The 25943-nt window shown below is 38.7% G+C and overlaps 1 protein-coding gene across 2 annotated transcripts; it reads right to left on the reverse strand.

The window, feature by feature from the left end:
- Positions 1-647: 647 nt before the first annotated feature.
- LOC149250923 (syntaxin-32-like) lies at positions 648-24023 on the reverse strand. Of its 2 annotated transcripts, XM_089459283.1 has the most exons (6): positions 23777-24023; positions 22942-23550; positions 5354-5604; positions 4923-5092; positions 1606-1803; positions 648-1519 (listed from the first exon to the last, which is right to left on the reverse strand). In XM_089459283.1, exons 2-6 carry the CDS (start codon positions 23186-23188, stop codon positions 1360-1362), a joined length of 1026 nt encoding a protein of 341 aa, XP_089315409.1. In that variant the 5' UTR covers positions 23189-23550; positions 23777-24023; the 3' UTR covers positions 648-1359. The 2 variants fall into 2 exon arrangements, with proteins under 2 accessions (XP_089315409.1, XP_089315408.1); XM_089459282.1 differs by having other exon boundaries at positions 22942-24023.
- Between the last annotated feature and the right edge of the window lie 1920 nt (positions 24024-25943).

The following is a 25943-nucleotide window of genomic DNA, read 5'->3' on the forward strand; positions in this document are numbered from 1 at the left end:
TAAAAAATCTACTGTTCCGATCTTTTCCAAAAATTACGATGCCCGGAACTCCTCCAATAAAAAGCTATTATAAATTGTTGCACAGAAAACGTTGGCAGTAGCTACCACTACAAACTAATTTCAGGTCAAATTGCCAGATATAGACTATTTTAGTCAAAAATATCATTTTTATAAGTATTATCAATGCAAATATAGAAAATGAAACATCCTTTTTTATGTTCTTTCTTAAAAATAATTTTCAAGGAAACCATGGACGAAATTGTATCAACTTTTAAAAGTGAAAGCCGTGTTTGTTCTCAGAAAGGAATATATCAAAACTGACTGAATAAGTGCAAAGAGGACCAAACTTTAATCAAAAACTTGACATGTCAGAAGACCAGATAAGTTGGAACAGAAGTCACAAGAGAAACGATAACAATGTCCACACCTCATTAAAAATTAATCCTTGAAAAAAGATCTTTATGAATGGCATAGCTTCAGTATTCAATCATTTGCTTGATGTGCAGTGTAAAATAGGAAGCGAAACATCCTCTTTTTATGTTCTTTCTTATCAGTAGTTTTCAGATAATAATATCAACGAAATGGGAACTACAAAAAATGGAGCTCTGCTTGCTCTGCGGAATATAATAAATCAAAACTGATGAATAAGTGCAAAGAGAACCATACTTAAAATCTGATTTCATGTCACAAGATCAGATGACTCAGAACAGAAGTCAAGAGAGAAAGGACAACAATGTCCCCCTCATTAAAAATTCATCCCTGAAAAAGAACTTTATGAATTGCATAGCTTCAGTATTCAATCATTTGCTTGATGTCTGGGGCAGAAAATCTTGAGATGCAAACTGAGATAGTATAATATTACACATATGAAAGTGAAAAGACAGAAGAAACTGCTAGAACCAAAGCCTCCTTATCTTTTCCCACACATTATCACTAGAACTTTAGTTCCAGTATTCCATCAGGTGCACTCATGCATCTTAAAAAGCCAACGACAAGGTCCCATAAGAAATTTGCAATGCCACTTGCATCAGAAATAGCATACTTCATGCACTGGTACGGTGGTAACCGGTACCACACTTGCTGGTACATATACTGTCTTGCTTAAGCCCTCATACCTTCTCATCAACCTTGCCTTCAATATTTTTAGGATAGATTGTGTTGCTTCCAAACCTATACCATCCTGCCTGCTATATAATTGTTGATATCAAAATTAAGGATCCTAAGCACCTTTGCTGAAAACTATGGGCATGATGGAACTTCAATATTTTGTGCCCCAAATTTAGCCTCCCCCAAGGCAAATATGATTTTCCATGAGATTCAATTTATACCAAGAGCATATACGTAAGTCGAAAGAATGGTTCAAGCAACAAAAACAACAAAGATCAGTAAAAAAATAATTAAGACAAAAAATATCTTGATCATCAACCACCGATTTGATGATATGCGATTCAGGTACTTAAGCAATGCTCCTTGTGCTCCCTCAACATTTGCTAGAGTATCATCCATATTTTCATCAATCCTGCAGGTAGATAAATCTACACTAATCAGTATTTCCCCATATAATTGTCTTAAGCACAAAAAGATTAAATAAGATATACAGAACACCTGATTGCCAATTCACCCTGTTGAGAAACCATGGTAGCCAGCTGTGTGAAGATGTTACTGAGCTCCAAAATAGTTGATTCTACATTTTGGAGAGCTTCAGCTCTGCTTTGCATATAGCTATCTTGTAAAGGAACCATTTGCTGTTGAAGCTGTGTTTGCATACTGGGAGATGCAGGAGGCTCTCCACTTGTTTGCCGCCTGGTATAATAAACCAATAAATTTAGCTCCAAACACAATAAATAGAAATACAAAGCTTAACCATGCCATTAGCATGTCAAATTAGAATGAGAGCAATCTGGACATATAACATGTATTGAAAGGTAGAAGAATATCCCGAACTTAACAATTTCTCAAACTGAGTCTTTTGTTGGTCCAGATGTACTGTTCCTACTTCTTCAGTGTATGGCCTAATTGTTTCAAAATCAGTATCAATGTTGTCTTTAACAAATAGCGAACTTTCTGGTTCCAAAAAAATCAGATATTTCCACCTATAATTAATGTAGAAGTAATCACGTTAAACAGGATAAGGGAGCTGTTTATCTCAAGTGGTAGTTCAGAGCAATACCTAATGGCAAGGTTGGAAGCAAATGTATTGAAATTTCAATGCTCTCTTACAAGGACATATAATATATGAAAAACAAAATTGAAAAGACAGTTCATGCCAAACAGCCACCTTTATTCAACATGCTACTTAACTTTAAACAACAGTGTAATCAACATTACCAATTACCATGCAACTCCTACTTGACTTCGACAAGCATCTTAAAATACAATCAGACTCTACCATTTCAAAGTGCATGCAGTCACCTTGCAGGTAGTTCTCATTCTATTAAACAAACATTTTTCATTACCCTGTATAAAATCACTAAGAAAGCCCAAGGTTGCCACAATTGGTTGGTGCCACTGTTGCCAGGTTGTTGCCAGTAATCCAATCCACTGCGCAGGTCCCCAGTTTTATGCCCAAAGGATCAGGTGTAGTAAGTCTATGCCACCTGTTTTTCACTGGGTGTCACCCTCGGAATGGGGAAAGTGCCCGGGAGTTTCCCAAGCTATTGCCAACGAAAAATAAAGTATCAACGGGATTATTTACCACCAAACGTGATTATATCACTTCAAGAGATATTTAGCAAACTTGCATGAGCCAACAGTTATATGAATGTATGTTTAGCCCCAGATGAGAATTGAAATGATGTTAGCTTACAGGTGCTTCGGGCTACACAGAGAAGAGCTCAAAGCTATGACAGGGAATGCTAATGGTACCAGAAAAAGCTTTTCAATCTCAGCCCACAACAATAAAACCAGCTTTACCACACTATCAGCTGTTTTAAATTTGCATTGTATGTGATAATTAGTTTTGTTAAGATTACCATTACAAATCCTATATCTATTTGAAGATGCCATGGTGCTGCTTTAGCCCACTTACACTTTTAAGTTCCCATATCTGTTATAGATCAATTATAGAAATTAATATAACTTCTCTCTTTGCTCCTTCTATTGTTGTTTCCCCAAAAACTAGCACCCCTCTCCAAATCCTGCAACAGCATCCCCTCAATTATTTTCTAGAGGACATAATCCAATACACACAAAAGTTTTGGAGCTGGGAAAGGTTTACATGGTCCAAGAACTTATGGAAAAAGAAGATGTGCCAAACAAATTTCCACGTACAAGTGCATAGGGCAGGTACATGAAATATTTGTGCACCAAGCACAATTTATGGTGTACCTTGTAACTATGCATACTCTATTTGTTAAGACCAATGTTATCAGAACCCAACCGGTTCCGGCAAAACCGGTCTGAACCGGCCCTCCGAACCGGGAAAGACTGGTACGGTACCAAACCGGTATACTCTATTTGTTAAGACCAATGTTATCGGAACCGAACCGATTCCGGCAAAACCGGTGTGAACCGGCCCTCCGAACCGGGAAAGACCGGTTCGGTACCATACCGGTCTAGACCAGTTTGGTACCGTACCAGTCTGGGCCATTCCGGTGACCAGTTCCGCCAGTTCACAGGGCCCATGGTCGCGCAGCCTGGGCAATAAAAAATCATTTTTTTCGAATAACTAATCCTAATTTCTAACCCAATCTAGACCCCCCACCCCCTCTATTTCACTCACACTATTCATTCAAGTCTCTTGCAATTCTTGAGCTGAGTTCGGTGAAGAGAATTCGGAGAGTTTTTTGCAGAGTTGTTCTGAAGGAGATTTTTTGCAAATTTGAAGAACTAATTAATAATTTACTTTCAAATTCATTTGCTAATACTTTTTTTCCTTCTCCCCTTTTTGCATCCTATTGGTGGCAACAATTTGGTAGTGAATGCCCTCAATTGCAAAAATTTACAATTCGAATTTTGGGCCAAACATGTAGTGCTTCAAGGTGTGAGTGGAATTGGAGTGTGTTTGAACGTATACACACTAAGAAGAGGAAACGTTTGGAGCAAAAGCGGTTGAATAACATGGTTTTTGTTCAGTACAACTTTAGGTTGAGGTGCAACTAATTGCTGAATAAAACCTCTGAATCAAGCAACATTGTCTTGGCTGACTTTGATCCAACATCAGAATGGGTTGTGGAGAGTCAAGCACCAACATTTGACAATGAAGACCTTTCTTGGTTAGACTTGGACCCACCTCCATCAGATGCAGAGGCAAATATATCAAAAGCACCAATAGCAGCTTCAGGGCCAAGGGAATCAAGCCATAATCCCATCGCAGACTTGGATGTTACTCACTCTTCAAATGAGGATGAGGAGGATGATCAGGAATCGGATACTGATTCTGATGATGATTGATGATTTGATCATTGATTTGTTGTAGTTGTAGCTTGTAGTATTGTAGGTTGTAGTATAATACTATGATCTATCATGTTATTTTGGACTATAAAGGCCTTTTAGAGCCAACTTCTTGATGTTTGTAACATTTTTGATTCATCGATGTTTTTCACTAAGTGCTATTTTGGTTATATGCACTATTACTTTCTATATAAATGAGAACTTTTGCATATTTGTGTATAAATGGTTTGGATTCATATGGATGCACATGAATATATCTGTTTTTTCTTTAAAATATGAATATTTTATGTGTTTTTGGTAAACCGGTTTTTTTCGGGTTCCAACCGGTTCCTGGTCCACAAGGTTTTCCGGTTTGATGACCAGTTTGGTTCTGATAACATTGGTTAAGACAATACACTTTGATCACATGCAATATTAGGTGTTATTTGACAAGCATTTAAATTATGTTAACTGATTTGAATGTATAAAAATAACTGATGAATATATGACACCATTTCTTCCAGCTAAAATGAATATTTATACCAATGTACCTTGGGTTGAAAATATTGGATGAAGATGTTGATCCATTGGCCCAAGCAGGAGGGGAAACACTGGAGCGACTAGTACTTGCAAGAGGGCGTTGTCGAACAAACGGATTTGTAGAATCTTTTGAAGCACTGGCAGAAAACAGCTGTCTTCTATTCTCATGTACCTTCAAATTCTACAGGGTTCCAATTCAACCTCATGTGAATAACTCCATGTTTAAAAAAATTTAAGCAGTGATATCAAACACTTCATCAAAAGAGTAAGATGGTCCTATCTTCACACTTCTGTTGAAGCTCTTACACTACAGTCTATGACCGACAAAATTTACAATAATCATGAAGTTGACCAAGAACCCATGAACCATTGATGAGATGAATTGATATGGACCCTTGAATTATTCAGATGTATTTGTAAATACAAAAGAATTTTTTGTTACCTCGGTTCGCATAGTCAACACCTCCTTGAACTCTTTAGTAGTGCTCATCAATCGGCTTTTTAAGTTATCCACAACTGTGGTTGAATGTTCTGTTGTGTGTTTTGAAGTATTCCCACTTTCATTTTGAGAATTGCACAGGATTTGCAGGTCTGCAACTGCAGAATTTAATGCAGTAATGTCTTGCTTGATAACAGCTGTGAGTTCTTGGATCTCTACAGTTGGATCATCAAACACTGATGTTCTTTTGGCCACTGCATAAATAAGCTACAAAATGTCATGTTTCCCTTTCTCAAGCAAAACAAAAAAATTAAATGGTACCAAAAAGTGGAGCATTGCTCCATAACAAATTATAATATATATATACACTCCTAAAAAGCTTCAAACCGATCAGGAACATGCACATGTTAACGGTGAAGAATCTTTCGAAAACAACTCCTTGAATGAAATAACACATTACAGAATTTTCAATGAACAAGAAATGGCAAACAAATTTGGTCAAATTAGACCTCGGTTCCTACTGTGAGGTATGAAGTACTTTTTAGTGTTGCCAATTTTGCTCCCAACAACATGCCCTGAAGGGCTGCACCACATAGTGTGGACTTCCTTTCACTTAGTTCATCTATTCTGCCAAATTTGCCTGGTACTCACCTGACCCTCATCCCTTTTAACATTGCATATGTCACATAAAAAAATCCACTAGATGCATGCATGATTGCAACCAATATCCTTACAAAATAAAAATCATGTTTCACAGTATATGTACGGCAAAATACAAAAAGAACATCAGGCAAGAAAAGTATTCCAATATTATCATATAGCTTACAGGATTTCCCCAGTAAAGTCTGGCTTGTTCATGTAAGATTAGTGTAGAGGGAACTTCACATTTAAGCAAACATATTGAAACAATCATTAGAAAAGCATTTATCAGTCTTGTGCCAGACCTGAATAGTTGAAGAACAAAAATCCAGTATCTACCCGAACAATCAGAACATTCCAAGATAGCTTCCAACACTTTATGTGTCATAATTCACATGAAGTTATCTGCACCTATCTCTAAGTGCTTACATGTATAAACCAAGAGATGAGAAAATTCATGCATTCAAAGATATTTGCCAACATTTATTTGTGATCATTTACATTAAGTTATCTGCATCTATCTCTAACTCCTTACCAGTCCTGAATTGTTGAAGAACAAAAATCCAGTGTCTGCCCAAACAATCAGAACATTCCAAGATAGTTTCCAACACTTTATGTGTCAATTCACATGAAGTTATCTGCACCTATCTCTAACTTCTTACATGTATAAACCTAGAGTTGAGAAAAGACATACTTAGCAAGTTAGCTGGGAACACCTATCATAAAAGGGCAGACCCAGAGGAGATACATAAAACTAGTATATGTCTAGATGAAATCCTAGTGACAAAAATAATATGTCAACTCCATGTGGTAATTTCAAGTATCAAAGTGATAGGGATATGCCTTTTATCTTTTATGAAGTTCATTATGTCAGCTTTTAGATTATAGAAAACAAGTTTGCCATTTGCAATAAATAGCTGGCACCCATTCCTTCACTTGTACTTAATCCTTGACTTCAGCAGGATCCTTCTTTAACTTCTCGTTCTTGATACTCAACAATCCATTTTTGCAATTACAGACCATTATTGTCTTTTCTTGGTGATGTTAGATACTTCTATATTTTTCACAATGTAATTATTATATTATATCATGTAAGATATTATAATGATACCTTTTACCTCTCTGTGACACTAAGTGTTCATCTGTATTTTTCCTCAGAGTCTTCAATTATTGTTCATTTAGTTCTCCGTCCCCATTATATCCTGAAAATCCTTCAAAGCCTCAATATAAAAAATCAAATTTTCATAGTTATCACTTAAAAATGCTTTTCAAGCAGTCTTTTTTTCTCTACCTTAAAACCATAAAATTTTGTGTAAGTACACAGCTTCCAAATTCGTTTAACCGTTCTTTTAAATTTGATATAAATATTATCAATTTCTTTGTTTGTCATTGAAGTGCCCTTAGTATGCCAAATATTTTACTAACATTTATTTCCAGGTTCCAAAGAAATTCCCTACAAAATAATAAAAATATGAAAAAAATTGTTTCAAGGATCTATATACTAGGTTCTCTACCAAACCCCACCTATATTTGAGGTTCCTTAGTTTGTTCATTTGCTTTTCTTTCATTTTCTTTTTTGTTTTTGATTCTCTTGTCAGGTGGCCAATAGTTTCTAAGACAAGTTCGTTCTAGGTCATATTTGAGGTTATTAGTTTGTTCATTTTCTTTTATTGTTTTCGATTATCTTTTCAGGTGGCCAATTTCTAGGTCATATAATAAAGAAGGCTAAATCAAAACGTGCTATGTTTAACCTTTTTAATAATCCTAAATCTAGAACTTCAGTTTCAGATTTTCATTTTCTTGCCATCTTTGATTCAGATGTTGTGTTACAATTAACATCTTCATGACAATAACAAGGAATCAAACTAGTGCCGCAGGCACATAACATGTTTGTAAGTTTGTGTATTCCATAGTAGCCATGTCAGGGAATAAAATAGAAGATAAAAACTATTGAATGAGAAAAATGGTAAAACATAACACAGATCAAAAACATTATGAAAAGCAATGGTGATTTATTAAAGCCTCTCAGTGCCTAGTCTAGTTCTTTGATACCAAATCGATCTGTAAGAGATCATTTTCTAAGTCTTTGATGATGGTAGTATGCCTATTTCAATTTTGACAAAGATCATCAAAGACAAGAAGTCTTGAAGCCTTATTCAATCATTGAAATGGCATTTAATTCAGGGTGTATGCAATGTGCATGCTTATTTTAAAGAAGTTCTTACTCGTGTAATCCATGTGGAGTTTAACAAAATCTTATGTAGAAAACACAAAAACTTGCAAATGACATTGATTCATTTAATGATCAATCTAGTCACCATCCTCCAGCTTTGAGCTTCCTGATGACTTGCTCCACATGGCAGGAATTACAAATCCAAGATTTGCCAGATAGAATCAAATACTATGAACACTAACTCATTCTGAACTGGAAATTGTGAACCTTTTTTAGGAGTGTTTCACGATCCATATGAGATATGATTATTTGAAAAAATAATAAATGACTGTAGCACTTTGTAACACTCCATTGTTGAACCCCCGTTTGTAAATATTATGATGACATATATTGCTGAGAGATGTCAGCATTGATATTTTGTTAAATTCATAATGATGTAATTATGTTTTAAAGTTAATGAAAAAAATTGCACCTACACTAACTATGATGCCATGAGTCAGAGCTGACATGGAGGAATGGGGAGAAATCATTGCCTGCTGAAATAACCCTTGCCCAGAATTTCTTGCTCAGCTGAAAATTTAAAACTAAAATTCCCCATTTGCCAAGAAATCAGTTAGTAAGGGAATTGGTAGTTGAACAACCAACTGTCAATTATTGTGAGGGGTAGTTGGGATTTGTACAGGACAGTCCCTCAGTGGTATGGGCAAGTACCCATTTGGAAAATTCTGAGCTGACCCATTAATTTGCTGATTTGACCAACTAAATCTCATGCTGGGAGGCAGAACAAACTCAATTCACATACAGAAAGTGTGGGATGCACACAAAGGGTCTAGGGGCAAAATCTGAGTGAAAATATGTGCCAAAAACGTTCTGGTTGATAGCAGAATAGTGGGGGATTGTTAGATCCATTTTCTGATTGAAGAAATCAAGCATAAGTTTCCTTAACTCGAGCTGAAAAACAGGGCTACGTTTATGGGTGTCTAGCTGAGCAAGCACGAAGGCACTGAGTGGGAAGAGCATTGAGTGACTGTTGGGATAGTGAAGGGCCTCCCCTTGTGCTGTGCAAGCTAGATGAGGGGATCCCTGGGCTTTGAGCAGGCCCCTTGTTCAATAGGTTGAATGAAAACTTGTTGATTTCTGATTGGAAGGTAAGTGGCCTTCATTTTTTCACCTTTTGTTGACTGGGAGAAAGCTCTCCTGATGGCATCATGGCCTGGCTAGGGGGTGGGCAGCTGAAAAATAATTTATCATATAGCTAAGCATGTCATTGGGTGGAAAATGGCTCACATTTCATCAGTCGCAGCCAACTTTTAGACTCTACAGGTAAGTGTCTCTATGTTTTAAATCTACAAAGTGTTATTCATTTGATGTCATGTAAAAGATGCTCTGAGATGTATAAATAAAGTGTGACCTGCTGAATAGTGAAAATGGGATATTTACGTGCATGATTGTATGCCTGAATCTCAAATGGAAAATAAGAATGAAGGACCTCTGGCGTCCTATCTACCTTCGTATAAATTTGTAAACAAACACACACATAGGTCAGATGACGGGCAGAGCTTTCTGCACCATGATCCTTTGATCAGCTATGAGAGCTGACTCAACAGGAAGAGACCAATAATGAGTCTCAAAAAAAGAACTTAGCCAATAAAGGGAGTTATAGCCAGGTCTGATCATGGACAGATTGCCATAATTTTGTATCATGACCCCAGCCTCAAAAAAAGAACTCAGCCAATAAAGGGAGTTATAGCCAGGTCTGATCATGGACAGATTGCCATAATTTTGTATCATGACCCCAGCCTCAAGGAGAAATACTTGTACTCACAATGAAGATTAAATCAACTAAGTCTTCACAGAACATCTTAAGGTAATAAATATAACTTACATTGATGAATGGATAATTCCTGAAAATTAAGGTATACAGATCAGCAATGAGTTATCAATCTTTTTCATTAATGGCCAGGCCTTTGAGGCCTCTCTAACAGAAATTATAGAACCGATGTTTTCTTGACAAAATAAGAACAAATAAATTTGATTTCCAGTAGGGCACTGGAAGCTTAGTAAATGGAAATTCTGAGAAAAAAATTGACCATAATTTTCGCCATTTCTTCCAAATTGTAATGGCCTTTTGAAGCCCTAAAACTATCTGAATTCAGCTGAGTGTAAGAACTCACTCAGGGCTTGCTAGTCATAGATCAATTGGCCCTTATAGCCTCAATTGCACTCTTTTGACAAAGGCTAGTTAATTGCTATAATTATGCATACATTTAAACATGTAAAAAGCATGTCTTTGGGTGCTTCTGATCATTTTACCCAGTTATGATCTCAAGGAATATTGAGGAATCCTTCCAGCTTATAGGTGAGTGGAAAAACAGAATGTTGAGATCCAGGAGTAGTGGACGGACCAAAAGAATTCCTCCCTATAGATACCTCTTGACAACATCTGCATACACGAGAATCTTAACAATAAAAAGAATATCCGAGTAAATTAATTTCCAAATTGATCATTAGACTTAATAATGAAATGAGCACTTGAAATTTTCCTGAAAGAATCTTCCTATTCAAGGGGAATTGTCCCAGGATTACAGGCATGGGAAATCAGTGAGTAAGTTAACAAGTATTGTAGTGAACTCAATTGTTAAGTTTAGGTATGTTCTATGCCTAGAGCAATTTATTTCAATTTTACAGTTAGCTCAATATCTTTTACAGAATCGCACTCACATCAGCATTAAAGTAAATTGCAGATAAAACATAAACATAGATGCAGAAGACAAGCCAAGACAAGAGGACACAAGATGTGGCACCAGCCAGGGACAAACCCCAATGTGGGGAAACCCTTGATCAATTCTTCTTATATGTTCTTCAATATTTCAGCAGAGGGAGAGAGAGAGAGATAGTACATTTACAGCAGAAGTCATCACTTTGACTTATCTTCAATAAGAGCATAGATCATCTCTAAGTAGATGATACATGAGGTAGCTGAACTTAGTTGAAGACATGCTGCTTCAACTAATTCTCCCAGGTGACTCCATCACCTATCATAGTGTTGCACCTCTTCATCATGCTGCGCCTCACTGTGCTGCACCATGTTGCACCCATCATCACTATGTTGGACCTCATTATCATACTGTTGCTCCTTATGCCACACCTTCCTGTACTGCAACATCTTGCTGTACCTTATCATCTTGCTGCACTCACCAGTGCTGCCTCATCCTGTACCTCACCGTGCCCATCATGCTGCATCTCATTGTTGCACCATGATTGCTTGCTGTCCTATGTACCATGCTCCACCAAGCATCATAGCCTTGCTGTCCCATTTGCTTGCTCCACCAAGCATCATAGCCTTGCTGTCCTATTTGCTTGCTCCACCAAGCATCATAACCTTGCTGTCCTATTTTTTTTTGCTGCCACATGTCATTGCTGTACCACTTACCATGCTGCTGTCCCACTGTTTAGTATGCCTTTGCTGCTATGTCATCATACTACTAGCACTGCTCCAAATATGTTTGTAAGCTGCTGTTCGTGACTGTTCTGGTTAGGGCACTAGGGCAGCCCTAATCTCTTTGCACAGTCCTTGAACAGCCCTCTGGAAAACTGCAGCACACCCTTAAGAGACACCTCCTTTGCTACGCTGCTCCCTAGGGTCAATATCAGCCCTTAATCTGCCCCTATGCAAGCCTTGCTGTGGTACTAAGGCCTGCGGCCTAGCACACAGCAATCCTGTAGCCTTAGGTCCCCTCAATACAGTGCCTGAACAAACACCGTTTAGCCCTTGAGGGCTTGGCCTAGCACACCGCATACTCGACCTCCATCACAGCAACTCGGACCCTGTAAACAGTCCTCCTTTTCCACGCTGTTCCTGCCTCCTTGTGCTGTGGCTAGAGCATGTTGTAACCCTCCTTGACTGCGGCTAGGTACAGCTAGTAAAGGCCTCCTCTATGGTGTTATTTCTCCATCCTAGGACTGTGGCTAGTCTCCTTTAGGCAGCGTATAGAAGTACGGTCTCTTCCCTTCAATTGCTGCTAGATCATCCTCCTTAGGACTGCGTTAGGGCTTGTAGAGGGCAGCATGTAGGCCTCCTTCCCTCCTGCGTCTTAGGGCTACTTCCTCCTAGATTTCTCTCACACTAAAACCCAAAACAAGTAGAGAGAAATCAAGAGCGAAATGTGTGTGAAATGACTCTCAAGTCATCTCCTTTTATACTAAAACGTTGAGCACATGTGGGTGTTATTTAGTTGCTGGCGGACCTTTACAAATGGTCTTCTAACACAAATAAATTCATAACTCCATGAATACTTATTGGAATCAGATGATCTTTAGATCAATCCTACACCTCTCGATGAGAGGGATCCAAGAAAAATAACAGCTGCCATAAATAAGATGACCCACATGGAGTTTGGCCCTAGTTGCCAATTTTAACAATCCCTCTCAACTAGGGAGAACTCCATCCGCTAATCCATCTGCCAGACTGTACTATCTCTGCCATCAGTGCCCTGCACTATTTTGCTCTGCTCTGCTGAACCGTGAAGAAGAAGAATTGATCGAGAATGTCTCATACCATTCTCTACTAACCCAAAGTCAGTGCCATATGAAGAGTGTGTCATACCACTCTTACTGATCCCAAATCAGTTCCAAAAGAGAGTGAGTTATGTCACTCTTACTGACCTGAAGTCAGTTTCATTGATCCCAAATCAATATCACAAGAGAGTGTCTCAAACCAATCATACTGATCCCAGATCAGTTTCATTGATCCAGATCAATATCACAAGAGAGTGTCTCAAAGACTCATACTGATCCGAGATCAGTTTCATTGATCCCAGATCAATGGAGGTCATCCTAACATAGGGAGTACGGTAGATACAATGATGCATCCATCGATAGTACTACTATGGTCCCTAACCCCATTTCCCTACTCATTGGCAAGATGAGAGGTACTTCCCATGACTCCCAGACTGCATGGGTAGGATGCCTCAACAAGAGAACCACTCATCATGTCCATAAGTCGCCACAGGGTATCATAGGGGAAGGCTGAACCATTCACCCTGTACACAACGCACCATTAGGTAAGGGTGAGTCGCCCTATGGTCGCTTATTGCTCCAAGAAGTACCCCAAGCCCCCCGGAGCTCCCAGAGCTCAATGCATGCATCATGCAGGACCTTCATAAGAGGTCTCTCAACGACTCCAAGTCGTTCGGGAAAGTCACAAATTTAACCTTTCGCCAGGGCTTCGACAGAATGTCTGCGACCTATACATCAGTCTCAATGCGATGGAGCCTTCTCGCTCATTGATGTACCATATCCCAGATAAGGTAGTATCTGATGTCTATATGCTAGAGCAATCATAGAATATGGGATTCCTCAACAATCGATTCCCCCCCTGGTTACACAGAAGATCACGGTGGTATCCATCATGTGTACAAACAGCTCACTGAAGAGGTTCTACAACCAGGCAGCTTCACACAAGATCATACTCGTAACTATGTATTCGGTCTCAGCAGTGCTCAAAGCAACCGTCTTCTGCTCCTGCTCATCCAGGATATCAAGCAGAGCCCAAAGGGAGTCAGCACCCAGAAGTGCTCTTGCGATCCTCCACACTGCCTGCCTAATCATCATCAGAATAATCATGCAGCTTCACATTTCCGGCAGTGTATCTCAATTCATGAGAGATTGCGCCCCGAAGATATCTGAGAAGATTCTTGGCACCAATCTAGTGAGGTTCAACCCTATATGAGCTTAACATGCTAACTGCAAAACATATATCCGAACGGGAGTTCACCAAGAACATCAATGCTAGTATGAGTTTGTGAAACTCAGAGGCATTTCCCAAATCAGGTCCGACATCCCTACCACATAACTTTTGAAAGTTAAGATCCAACTCCCTCTTACTTTTGCAAAGGAGAGGTCTGCACCTGTCAGAAAGAGGTCGTCCTCATAAGGTGATGGTATGAGAGGTCTATCATCCACAACCTTCAAGCAATGGTTTGGATCGGCTTCACTCCTAGTGAATATCAACTTCATCAAACAGCTATCAATCCTCTCATATTAAGCCCAGGGTGTTTGCTTCAAGCCATAGAGGGCTTTCTTTCACCTGCATACATGAGATTCCTGATCATGAATCTCAAGCCCCACGGGTTGTTCCAAACCTGTGGACCTGCTACTTGAGGGGAATGGTCCCCTTGTAAAATTTTCCTCTGGTACATCTCAGACATGTACCTTCATGCTCCTTTTGAATTCAGGCATCCCTGTCACCATCTGAATCACATCGGGTAGGGCCCCATAATAAGTAGACCTCCGGTGCTATGGATGAGATGTGACAACTGACATGGTCCCCAATGGACCATCCTGCAACTCGATACAAATTGCTAACCCTGAACGCATGAGTAAAAGCATCTTTGAAAATTCTATTTTCAAACACGCACCTTTCCATCGATGAATGCCACCCTGAAACCTTCGACTTCCATTGCCGAAATGGACACCAGGTTCTTCTTGCGATCAGGTACATAAAAGAGATTCTTGTAAATGAATTGAGTTACCCTCATTCAATTGAGGGGTAACATTCCCTACACCCTTTCCGAGATAAGTGGGATCGACTCCAAATATAATCCCACAATTGTTTCCATCTCTACCAAATTAGAGAGACCACCCTTTTATCCGATGAAGTGCCTTGAAGCACTACAATCAATAAGCCAGATTCCCAAAGAGTCTGGGGTTCCTTGCTTTCTTCAAAGAGTCGGCTATTAACTTGATGACCTGCATTACCTATCATTCCTTCGATCATTGAAAATGTCCCTAGAATGATTGTTGTCTTCATCAAGTGATGTGTCCCTGCCATTCAGACACTCCTTCGCATAATGGCCGAACTTATTACAAACAAGGCATCTGCCTTTCCTTCCACCCTTCGATCCGTACTTCCCATTGAAGTGATCTTTAGGTAGGCCATCAGAAACTTCCATTGTGCCATTCTGATAGTGTTCTCTGCTTCGACTTCACCCTTGGTGAATTTCAAGAGGGATGAGGAATCCATTGAGCTTTTTTTCCTTTGCCAACTGCCTTCGGTGATTACTCTTTCACTCTTGCTTGGGCTTTGTCTTCACCTCAGCGCTGATCCCATGTTAAGTTTAGGTATGTTCTATGCTTAGAGCAATTTATTTCAATTTTACAGTTAGCTCAATATTTTTCCAGATTAACACTCACATCAGCATTAAAGTAAATTTCAAATAGAACATAAACATAGATCGCAGAAGATAAGCCAAGGCGACACAAGATGTGGTGTTAGCCAGGGACAAACCCCAATGTGGGGAAACCCTTGATCAATTCTTCTTATATGTTCTTCAATAGTTCAGCAGAGAGAGAGAGAGAGAGTACATTTACAACAAAAGTCATCACTTTGACTTATCTTAAATGAAAGCATAGATCATATCTAGGTAGCTGAACTTAGTTGAAGACATGTTGCTTCAATTGATTCTCCCAGGTGACTCCATCACCTATGATAGTGTTGCACCTCGTCATCATGCTGCGCCTCACTGTGTTGCACCATGTTGCACCCATCATCACTATGCTAGACCTCATTATCATACTGTTGCACCTTCCTGTACTGCAACATCTTATTGTACCTTATCATCTTACTGCACTCACCAGTGCTTCCTCATCCTGAACCTCATTGTGCCCATCTTGTTGCGTCTCACTGTTGCACCATGATTGCTTGGTGTCCTATGTACCATGCTCCACCAAGCATCATAGCCTTGCTGTCCCATTTGCTTGCTCCACCAAGCATCATAGCCTTGATGTCCTATTTGCTTGCTCCACCAAGCATCATAGCCTTGTTGTCTTATTTGTTTTTACTGCCACGTGTCATTGTTGTACCACTTACCAATACACCATGTTGTTGTCCCACTGTTTAGTATGCCTTTGTTGCTATGTCATCATACTACTAACACTGCTCCAAATATGTTTGTACGTTGTTGTTCGTGACTGTTCTTCTTAGGGCACTAGGGCAGCCCTAAACTCTTTGCACAGTCCTTGAACAACCCTCTCGAAAACTGCGGCACACCCTGAAGAGACACCCCCTTTGCTACATTGCTGCTTAGGGTCAATATCAGCCCTTAATATGCCCCTATGCAAGCCTTGTTGTGGTGTTAAGGCCTGCAGCCTAGCACACAACAATCATGTAGCCTTAGGTCCCTCAATACAGTGCCTAAACAAACAGCGTTTAGCCCTTGAGGGCTTGGCCTAGCACTCGCATACTCAGCCTCCATTATAGCAACTCGGACCCTATAAACAGTCCTCCTTTTCCATGTTGTTCCTGCCTCCTTGTGATGTGGCTAGGGCATGTTGTAACCCTCCTTGATTGTGGCTAGGTACAACTAGTAAAGGCCTCCTATATGGTGTTATTTCTCCATCGTAGGACTGCAGCTAGGTTCCTTTAGGCAGCATATAGAAGTAGGGTCTCTTCCCTTCAATTGTTGCTAGATCATCCTCCTTAGGACTGCGTTAGGGCTTGTAGAGGGCAACGTGTAGGCCTCCTTCCCTCCTGCGTCTTAGGGCTACTTCCTCCTAGATTTCTCTCACACTAAAACCCAAAATAAGTGGAGAGAAATCAAGAGTGAAGTGTGTGTGAAATGACTCTCAAGTCATCTCCTTTTATACTAAAACGTTGAGCACATGTGGGTGTTATTTAGTCGCTGGCCGACCTTGATGAATTGTCTTCTAACACAAATAAATTCATAACTCCATGAATACTTATCGGAATCGGATGATCTTTAGATCAATCCTACACCTCTCGACGAGAGGGATCCAAGAAAAATATCAGTTGCCATAAATAGGATGACCCACATGGAGTTTGGCCCTAGTTGCCAATTTTAACATCAATCCTAGAAACTCGAAGGAATGACCCACCTTCCTTCGAGAAGGAATCACAAATCCGAGAGAAATCTGACTAGAGCAAGAAGCCGAGGATCCTAGCATCATGTTATGTGTTGATCATATAGGGTTGTTGGTTGGTTTGATGTCAAAAGAGGAGAAAAATTCTCCTATGGGTTACCCACTTTTTGGTGGGTAACAACTCCCATAGCATACCCACATGCATTTGTTCCTACATCAAAAGGTGATTTTAAGTGTGGGAAGATCAAGAACCATTACATAACAGTATCACTTTTTGAGCCCCTTAAAGGACTGTTGTTGTTTGTTGATCCATCGCAATTCTCCATTTTCTTTGTCACAGCATTTAGTGGTAATGAAATATCAAAATAATGAGGTATGAACTCCAAAGATAAGATTGTCATCCCTAGATAGCTCCATAACTTCATACAAGTCGATGTTTCCTACTCTAATAACCCCTAGATTGATCAAGTCAATTTACACTCCAACTTTATAGATAATGTAGCCTAGATAAACAAAAAAATCCATAAGAAATGAACTCTTCTTGTAGTTGGCTTATTGTTTTGGCAATTCCTCTAGTACATGTTTTGTTCTAAATGAAAATGTCATCAAGATAGACAAGAAAAAATTGTTGAAATAACACCAAAGTGTGATTTTCATCAGTGTTTGCAATGTCATTGGTGCATTTGCAAGACTGAATCGCATAACAAATCATTCATACATCTCTTACTTCATTTTTAAAAGTTGTCTTCTAAGTATCCATTCTTGTATATTTGACTTGGTGCTAATTAAGCTTCAAATCAAGTTTTAGGAACAACTTTGCCCAAAAGAGTTATTCCACCACGTCTTCAGTTCTTGGGAGAGGATTCAAAAATTATAAATACATAGTATACTTGTTCCATAACCTATAATCTGTACACAATAGTCAAATCCCATATTTCTTCGATGCTAGCACAGATGTTGATCTACACATCAATGTACCAGGTCAAATATGTCCCTTGGGAATCAATTCTTGTAATTGTTGGTGGCTTTCTTCATTTTGTAAAAAACCACTTCAATATAGTTTAATGTTCAACAAAATTGAATTATGTTAAACGTTGATTATATGTTATATTGTTGAGAAATCTAGGGCATTAGCATTAGGTGATTTCTCTTCTATTAGTAACTGCTTGTGAATGCTTTTTACTTCTTTAGATTAGAATCTTCTTCTTCTTAGATTATTAGTGTTCTTCTTCATCAAACAGTAACCAATGCATGAACATAAATAGACAAGAGACACAGAATGTAGGCTATCAGCCAGGGCCAAAACCTCTCACTCTTTGAGAGGAAAACCCGCACAAATTCTTCTTATAGAGATTCCAATTGACGAATACCAAGACCAAGACCCTTGACCTATTAGCCACTCCAAGACCAAGACACTAGTTCTCTGTCTTCTGCTCTTTTCATCATCTTGACTCCTCTTCCTCTTTGACCTTCTTAACACTGAGATCATCTCCTCAATGAACTGTAGATATACTAGATATGGCACCGAAACATATCAATGGAGTGTCACCAAAATGTGACCATTGTAGCAACACCGACACACTGTGATACATCACTGAACAATAGCTCCTTCATCGAACAGTGGCTTCTATACCCTTGATCAATGTATGATCTTCTACTGTGGCACCAAGACTCTCCCTCTGAGATCCGAACTACTGTTCCTATAATTGGCCCTTAAACCTCCTCGTTGATCCTTCATCCCTTATCCAAGATCTTTTTGTGATTACCTCCGAACTTCTTACTACAATTGTCCACCGAAAAACTTAGAGAGACATCCAAACTGTTGACTGTGATTGTCCTCCGAAATCACAAAGAAATATGTGATTTCCTTCATTGTACTCCTATCCAAACTTCAGAGAGAGATGCGATTTTTTACTGTGGAAACGTGAAGTGCCTTCACTCATATATAGTAGTTTGCCTATCAATATAAGCCGACATAATAGTTCGAATAGGTGTGTCTCCATATAAGGTGAGCCGACATGAGTTTCTTCTACATCTTGAGGCCGACTTGAAGAGAAGAACTAGTGCTTGTCGTTGGAGGGCTTCTAGACACTTTTATAGACTCATATACATTCTTCATACATGACATTGACTCTATATGTTTTTTATGACAAATCCTAAAGGCTCTCAATGGGAGCCATCTAAAATAAAATCTCTTGCTCATGAAAACCATGAAGCAGGCATTACAAAAATAATTTTATTTTCTTCTTTTCATCATTTACAAAAATCACAATTACATGTCATTATGAAGACGAAACATAGTTAAACTTTTCAACACTCCCTCTTAACTAGGGAGGTATTCATAATGGTACTTGGTCATTCTCAATCTGAAGAATTTCTCATAAAAGTCGGATTGGTAACCCATCTGTATAGCATCATATCAACTAGCCTTGTCATACCCATGGCTCTTGTATCCTTTAGGGGCAACATTTATGGCAGAAACCATTTCATGCCAATAAGGTGAGCGATGAACATTGAATGGTATCCCACGTGCATAAAGAAACCTGCAAACTTTTGAATCCACATCATTCCTACACCCTTCATCAAAGAAATCTAATATGGTTCTACGCCTTAAACTTGGTGACCCTGTGCCTCCATATCCACTACCATGGGAGGGGATGCTGAAGGAGTTCTTTGTCCATGTGATTGTGAGCTTGGTTCAAAGAAACCCTTTGATTTTTTAGATTTGTTTTCCTCCTCTTCCCTTATGTATTTGGCTCTATCTGCTGCTGACACACCTGTACAAGTTTTGATTCCTATTTGTTTATCTCCATTCCATGGCCTTTTCCAGCAGAGGTGCTTTCTGGCACAGGTGTATGAACCTGTGTCATTATTGTTGCAATGGGGGCAATGAAATTTAGTGGTTCCACCCCCTTTCCCTGCTTCAAGCCTATTAACATATTTCCACAATGGGATTTGGTCTTGTTTAGTTTTTTAAGCTAACTCATGTTCACCCGGGGTTTTCATCAAATCCACTATAACCCACTTCTTCATCCCCTTCTTCATTTTAAACCCTCCTTTTTCTACTCTTCAACATAATAATAGCCAAAAAAGGAACCAAGAAGAAGAAAATGCCAAGAAATATAACCATGATGTTTGAAATTTGAAGTTTTGAATCTGCAAAAAAAATGGAATGGGAATGGGAATGGGAAATAGAGAAAAAAAAAATTATTTATTTAGGAATAAACATTAAAACATTGCTAGAATAGAGTGTAGAGCCTACCTCTTTAGCCTCCAATCTCCCCTTACAAGCTCTTGCAAGCTCTTCAATCTCCCCTTGGATGCCTCTCCTTGCTCCTTGCTCTCTCTTACTCTCTTGCTCTCTCACTCTCTTGCTCTCTTGCTCACTCTCACTCTCTCAAATGTAAAATGAAATGAATATGAGGGAGAGGGTTTATTTATATTACCCCCTTCCCGCCCTTCCCTCCCTTCCCTCCCTCCCTCCCTTTATTTTCCTCGCCATCAGATTTTTTTCCGGGTCGGCTGTCGCTTTTTTTTTCCACAGGCGTCGCTCACCGCCGCCGGGAGCGATTTTTCCAACCCGGGAGCGATCACTCCCCGACCGCTCCCGGGTTGGAAAAATCGCTCCCAAAACGACGAGAGCGACGCTCACTAGTTCGAATTGGAAAATGGTAGGGATCGTAAAATTTTTTAGGGAGCATGCTCCCTACTCACTCCCGAGTCGCTCCCCTCCCGGAGCGCAGATTTGAAGCGGGATCGAAGGGGGTGCTCCCCCGCAACACTGGGCTCTACTACCAATTGACATGATCTCAATATATTGATATGAATACTCACATACAGGAATGAAAACCTAAGAGATCAGGCATGAAAGTAGAAAGGAGATAGTCACACTTGCACATAAATTAGTGGCACCTATGCACAAATTAGTGGTGAAATGGATTGCACACGTAAACATATAAGGAAATGGGGTGCTCTCATACCTGGACACTGGATGGTGCATAGAAAAAAGCCATGGCAATAAACGCCAATAGCAAATGAGGAAAATGCTCCTCTAGGCCTTCCTTACAAAGAAATCTCAAAAGAAAAAGCTAGCTACCAACCTCTCAAAAAAGATGAGTCAACCAATAAACATACAAGCAACTTCAAAAGAAAAGACGAAGGTGAAATGTAGGTTCCGCAAACAGTTAGGCCAAAAAGAAATTGATTATTGGGTTTTGCATTTTAAATGGAACCATCAAAAGCCTCGAAAGAAGTTTGGAAATTGGCATTGATAGTCAAAAGTAAATAGATTGATCAACAAGCAAACCCAAGGAGGTGGTTATTTGAAATCACAATCCAAGTAAAGAAGAGTTTGGTATAAGCCATAATTGATATGGAAAGTGAAAATCTAATTGCAGGGTTTTAGACAAACAGTTTCAGCTCTCAACAACCGCAGATATAAACCTGTATGAAATTTGAATTGGGATGGCTGCATAAATATGTTGAACTGGCAATCACCAAGTAGTGCAAATTCAAGTTTGAAATTATTTTTAAACTTCTGAATGAATTGAGATGTGATGCATTCCATTAGATATGTGTGAATTATCTTTGGGAGTACTTGTTTATAATATAGGTACTTTGAATAACAATAATGACCTAATTAATGCAAGCTAGTGAAATTTAGTATGGGCTAACTAAATGCTCATAGAAAACAAAATCTTGTTGCACATATTTCAACGACATAGGCAAAAAACCTGATTAATGTTTCCTGGAAATTTTTGCTCCTTCTATTGAAATAAGCATCATTAGATGTATGGAGGAAGCGGCAATAAGAGAAATGATTGAAGTAATTATAGAGAAATTAAGGAGATATTTTCATGGACCCCTCAAACCTGGCTTATTCAGTATGTTATAGATCTGGAACAAAATATTTCCCAAACACAGGAATATAACATACTTCAGTTCCTGAACACGAGATTAAGAAGCAATTGTAGGAACTAATTGAAAAAGGGCATATCCGGCCTATTTCCACTCCATGAGGATTGACAATAGTCTTAGTACACAAGGAAGCAGTTTGTTGGTGAATGTGTGCATATACTATCATCATGCATTGAACAAGATAGCTACCAAGAACCACTCTAGGAATATAGTAGCACAAAGGTGAATCTGAAATCCGATCATCCATTACTCTTTTGACACTAGTTGACTGATGAATGGACATTTTGTGGATGATCCGTTCCTCAATTGAGAAAGAAGAGGAATCCTTTCACAGCATGTTAAGATGCTTAGACATATCCTTCCAGGCTTTAGGCTCCAATATCCTATTAGCTAAACCCACTGTTATAAACAAAGTGATGTGAGTTGCCCAATAGGGTAGACAATCTTGGATGAGCTTGGATCCAACGAGGACAAATCTTCAAATTTCCAAGCAGTCGATATTTCACCCAGGGAAATGCTAATTATAGCCTGCCTAGTGGAATTCCAAACGAAACTAAACAAAACCTTCCTTCTATATTTCTAACTGTTTGTGATGTTGATGTTAAACGGAAAGATCAAGCCCCTTCTTAATTCACAGGAATATATTTTACACGTGATGAAACAGGCGGACATTTGCAATGTTTAAAAATAGAAGTGAACAACGTCATTTTTAAAGCAACCTTACACGTGATGAAACAGGCAGACACTTGCAATGCATAAAAATAGAATTGAACATCATCGTTTTTAAAGCAACCACCAAGAACCTACTTCACAATATTATTATTTGTAGGAATTTTGGTTCTTTAAGATTGTAACGCATGCAATACAGCAACGTCAGATGACAACTGGAAACAGAAGAAAATAGAGAAGATTTACAACATGAATCACCCTACCGATAACACTCAAATCTTTTTAGGAATTTCTGGATAGTACAATGACTTACATTTTGCGAGTTTAGCAAGTTTTTGAGATGTCTGATGTATGCCGAATCCAATTCTGGATGCTCTTTTATTGAACTCGGACTGCACAGAACCAACAGATCTTGGTCCTGCATACTTTGTGTTATCAGCAGATCCATTGGATTGCGAAAATTCTGAAGAAGAATAAGACTTCCGTAATCTCTCTACAATTGTCTGGAATTCTACTGTCCTATCCCGATAAGAGGACAACTGAGCAGGTCTCATAGACATTTCTGAGTGTGTTTCTTTACCAATTCTGGCCTTTCTGCTTCGGAAAACCGATGGCGGGCTTGCAATTCGAAATACCAGCCAGAAAGATGCCCAAGCGCAATTGCTTTTTGAATTTCTTTCCACCAAAATGCAACTCGGAAGGTCAAGCAAAAACGAGATTGATGTAGGGTAGAAACTCTAATGATGATTGCGTCTGCGTATCTCTTTCCTTGGCTGAAAACTGGAAATATATGCCTATACCCAGATCCACAAATTTACACAGTAATTACCATGACCCTGTTGCAAAAACGAATATGTGCCAAAATCCCCTGCAGTTCTGTTTCTCCGATCCGTAACGGAGTAAAGTTAACAAAGAAATTAATCTGCAAAGATCCCGAAACCTAGATAAATTTAACTGAATTGGACATATCTAGGGTTCCCGAGAGGGCTTCAAAGATATTAATTGTGGTGGTATTCTGGATCACGGTTTGAGAATGACACTATTGGATACAGAGTAAGATTCAATATCAACGCTTCGGAAATCGAACTAGTGACCAGTTTGTATGATGAGTACAAAAAATTATATCAAAAAACCCCTTCAAAACTTACCCCACCAGCCTCAATTGTTTGCAAAATGCACATAGTGATGCAGAAAACCCCATCCAATCGATAATGTATCCATTATATGGAACAGCGGGAACGCGACCCTCCCTGATCTGATGCGATTGTAATGAAAATTGTAACGAGGATCGTTATTTGTCGTCGGGGTTTCACTTAGCGCGTTGTGCTAGTTGTCACTTCAGAACATAGGCAGGCCAAATTTCCGAATGATAGGAGGGCTACCCCTACGGCCGCCTCCATATTGTGAAGGTCGACTTAAGCGGTGCTTGATTCTTAGGTCATGGTTAAGCAGTTGGTCTTATGGATGGGGCGCCTTTTCCAAAGTAGTTTAACATTCAATCTTCTACCTTTTCCAGTAATTGCAAATTTTTATCATATCAAATGAGTAACAAAAGGATCCAATTATTTCGCTTTTAGTAATGAGATAGCATTGTTTAAATATTGGAAGGTTTTGTTTTTTAAGTACTTTTTAATGCGTAATTTGATAAAAATTGTTGAATGAGATGTTATATTTTAGTGGTTAAAAAATAGTGATCTCATTAATAAGTGTACCACTCATTTATAAAAATGGTGATTTTAACAATTCTATCACTAAACCATAGTGTGGGTATTATTATATAAATCATTTTCGTTTTAAATTATTATATATGTGGGATTACTCATAATGAACACACTTTTCTCATGCATATAGAAGAGTATAATTAATGTGAAATAAGGAGGTGAAATTAAATATAAACACCGTATAAATAATGATTGAAAGTTGAAGGGAGTTTATGTTAAAGGATTTTAGTTCAAATGGTTTCGTGAACAGCTTATTTTCCCAAGTGTGTGGGTTCAAGCCTCTAGAGACATGTTGTAACTGGTTCATTTGTGGTATTTATGAAAAAAAAATTGAAGGGAGCCTATGGGGTATGACATTAGGACTTGCCCAGTTAATATATAGAAAGAGAGTTTTGATGGTTACTTTAATTGGTAAATATTTTTATGAGAAAGTTTATGGAGGACTCGAGGACAAATATTATTGGGTCATTTGGGGTTTACTTGCTAATGCTTTTTACTAGTAGTTAACAATCCTTTTTGGATTCCCCCTCTTCCTTTGGGGTTTACTTGACAATGTTTTTTACTAGTAGTTACCATATTTTGCCTAGAAAACCAAGGAAGAGGGGGGAATCCACAAAGAATTGGTAAGGTATCACCATCCTCACTTGGATATCTTAATATGTGGGTAAGTGAGGAACTGCATTTTTCTAGAGAATGTGTGTGTGTGTGTTGTTAACCTAGTTAATCATAATGTCATCAAATTGTCAAAGGAGGAAGACTTTATCAAATGGTCCATTAACAGTGCCTTAAGGGATCACATTATCATATTAATTTGTGTGTGAGGATTGAAGAATACTTGTCAACAGAGTATGGTGATGGAGATCTATTTGGAAATTGGTGTGCCCATTAAAAACTAAAATTTTCTTATGGTTGGCCTTAACCAATAGACTTTTAACTTGGACATGTTATAAAAGGAATTGGGGAGGGCCTAGTAGGTGCGTACTTTGGAAAAGTAGTGATTAAATTGTGGACCTTTTGTTCATGACTAGCTTTTTTGATACGTATGCCCAGGAGGAGGTAATAGAGTCCTTAGTAGGCTCAATTAACTGCAATAACTAGACTCAAGTTGATTGCCTTTTACATTGATTGACAAATAAGGTGATCACATATTTTAAGGCACTTCTTGTCTTTTAATTTATGGAGTTGGTGGCCAAAAATCAAATGACCTTCCAAGATATGGTATCCACCCTTGCTTTGGTAGCTCACAGTGTTAAATTGGTTAAGGATGACAACAAGAATATCCCAAAGAAGAAATGAGATAAACACATATTGATGGCAAGTCTTAACCAAGAGATACCCTATGGTTTTTTTTAATATTCCAAGACAATGAGACCCTAATATTTATCGAGAAGTGTCAATCCTTCACTTGAATTTAATCATTATTTTACTTTGAAGTGTTTTACAAGGCAAGGTTGTAACAATCAAGTTGAATTCTATGCATTGTGGGTTTTCTTAAAAGCTACAACAAAGTGAGGATTAAAGCATTTCCAAGTGTATGGAGACTCAAAACTCATTGTTACAGGCCATTTTGTCACATCCAATCAAATGGCCTGGA

This window comes from Pinus tabuliformis, chromosome 7 (genome assembly GCF_031772625.1).
Source record: "Pinus tabuliformis cultivar Carrire ecotype Pingquan chromosome 7, CPIR1, whole genome shotgun sequence".
Classification (NCBI taxonomy): Eukaryota; Viridiplantae; Streptophyta; class Pinopsida; order Pinales; family Pinaceae; genus Pinus; species Pinus tabuliformis.

Coding starts and splice junctions, on each gene's coding strand:
- LOC149250923 (XM_089459283.1), bottom strand. CDS start 23,188: ATGTCTATGAGACCTGCTCAGTTGTCCTCTTATCGGGATAGGACAGTA. Junction 5,605..22,941: donor ACTTGCTAAACTCGCAAAAT/GTAAGTCATTGT, acceptor TTATTTATGCAG/TGGCCAAAAGAACATCAGTG. Junction 1,804..4,922: donor TCCAATATTTTCAACCCAAG/GTACATTGGTAT, acceptor TTATTATACCAG/GCGGCAAACAAGTGGAGAGC.